General features: G+C 42.9%; 1 protein-coding gene across 1 annotated transcript in view; it reads right to left on the bottom strand.

Annotated features, from left to right (window-relative positions):
* Positions 1-1,693, bottom strand: part of LOC103213144 (sulfotransferase 2A1-like) — a 25,048-nt gene that overhangs the window by 6,081 nt on the left and 17,274 nt on the right. The window contains exons 3-4 of the mRNA XM_007959021.1: positions 1,640-1,689; positions 629-723 (exon numbers count right to left, since the gene is read on the bottom strand). Coding sequence (XP_007957212.1) covers positions 629-723; positions 1,640-1,689 — 145 coding nt within the window. The remainder of the gene's footprint in view (positions 1-628; positions 724-1,639; positions 1,690-1,693) is intronic.

Genomic DNA, 1,693 nt, shown 5'->3' with positions numbered 1-1,693 from the left:
AAGGATTGACACAGTGGCTGTGATGATGGGCTCAAGTATAGCAGGGATTGTGGGGCTGGTGCGGGATCGGGCAGTGTTTCGTTCTGCTGTGCATGGGGTTGCTATGAGTCGGAAACGACTCGACGGCACTTAACAACAACATAGGTGGAGAGCATCTTGACGGCACTGAGTTTGATTTTTTTTATATGTACAGAGCAATGAAGACATGATGCATACTACAATATGGGTGAAGCTTACCAACTTTATGCTGAGAGAAATAAGTCAGTTGCAAAAGACTAATTCTGTATGATTCACTTACGTGAAATAAGCACATCTATCAAAATGTAAGATTATTAGTGGATAAAACAGAAGGAAAAAAGGGAACAAATGTAGCTTAGCTTAGGGCCATTGACTTTACTTTAAAGGTGATGGAATGATTCGGACAAGGATAGCCGCAGAGGTTGTACACTGTGAAGAATGTCGTCAATAACAATGAGTTGGGCAGGGAGAAATTACTGCATTGCTGAAGATTTTGCTCTTTATATTGTTGCCATAAGAATTGTTTTAAACAGAGGAGAAACAAATGAAAGAATGGAGGAAAATCATGCTACTAAGAAATGGGGAGAAAGCGAGTGAATTCTTAGTTTACCTGATGCAGCTCCTCATAGGACATCATCAGGAAATTCTCTTTTCCTCTCATTGACAGCCAGCCACGAACATGGTCAAACCATGATCCATAGATCACTGCAAGACAAGTGGGAGGAAAGTGGCAGAGTCACTGGTGTGTGTTCTCTTCTGTCTACGTTTGTTTCCCACTGTTTGCATGTCATAAGTGTTTGAAGGGTCACCGAGTGAAGTCATGGAAAGTGTTTTCCTTATCCACAATTTATGGAGAAATAATGAAAAACAAAAACCAAACTCACTGCTATTGAGTGGACTCCGACTCATGGAATCCTACAATCATCGCATCAATGGCAAATCTCTTGGAACCGTGTAAGACGATCTGTTTCAGAAAAGTTTCACATCCTCGTCACTGAGAAATGGTATTTGTGATTTGGAAAGGAATCGAGTCATATGGAGCAGTAAGCTTGAACTCAATGTATTTTGTGGTCGTTCCTTGACAGCCCCAACTCCTCCCCCTCTGGCTTGGGCTGTGTGCCAACACATGTGCATGCAAGTGCTGGACAACGAAACAAGAGGACTGAAGAAGAGGTGACGGATTCACATTTTGGTGTTTGGTGAAGATTGTTGAATATACCATGGAGTTCCCGAAGATTGAACAGATCTCCTTTACTAGCAAGGCTGGGGACACCTTAATCTCCTCACTTCAGATACATCATCAGGAAAGACCCGACACTAGGAAAGGACATCGTGGTTGAGAACGTTTCCCAGTAAAACCCAGGGGGGCCCTCAATTTGCAACCTTGGGCTGACACATGTCAACAATAGTCATGAAGATTGTGCAATCCGGGTGAACATTTCCTTGCGTTATACGTAAGATCACCCTGCCTGGAGCCCACTCATTGGCATCTATCAACTACAACAAGAAACACAGGTTTGGATGACCATGTGGTTGTTTAAACCATGAGATGATAAGACCTGGAGGTGAAGGTAAGGAACTCCACCATTCCGTCCAGATTCCGTAATTGAGTCACACTCACCATTTCCCTGGAGAAACCATTCAAAGTATTGTTCAAACGTCTCTGGATTTCTTA

Source organism: Orycteropus afer, unplaced genomic scaffold (genome assembly GCF_000298275.1).
Source record: "Orycteropus afer afer isolate SDZICR_OR568_19922 unplaced genomic scaffold, OryAfe1.0 scaffold01333, whole genome shotgun sequence".
Taxonomy (NCBI): Eukaryota; Metazoa; Chordata; class Mammalia; order Tubulidentata; family Orycteropodidae; genus Orycteropus; species Orycteropus afer.
This window is presented reverse-complemented; position numbering and strand designations above follow the sequence as displayed.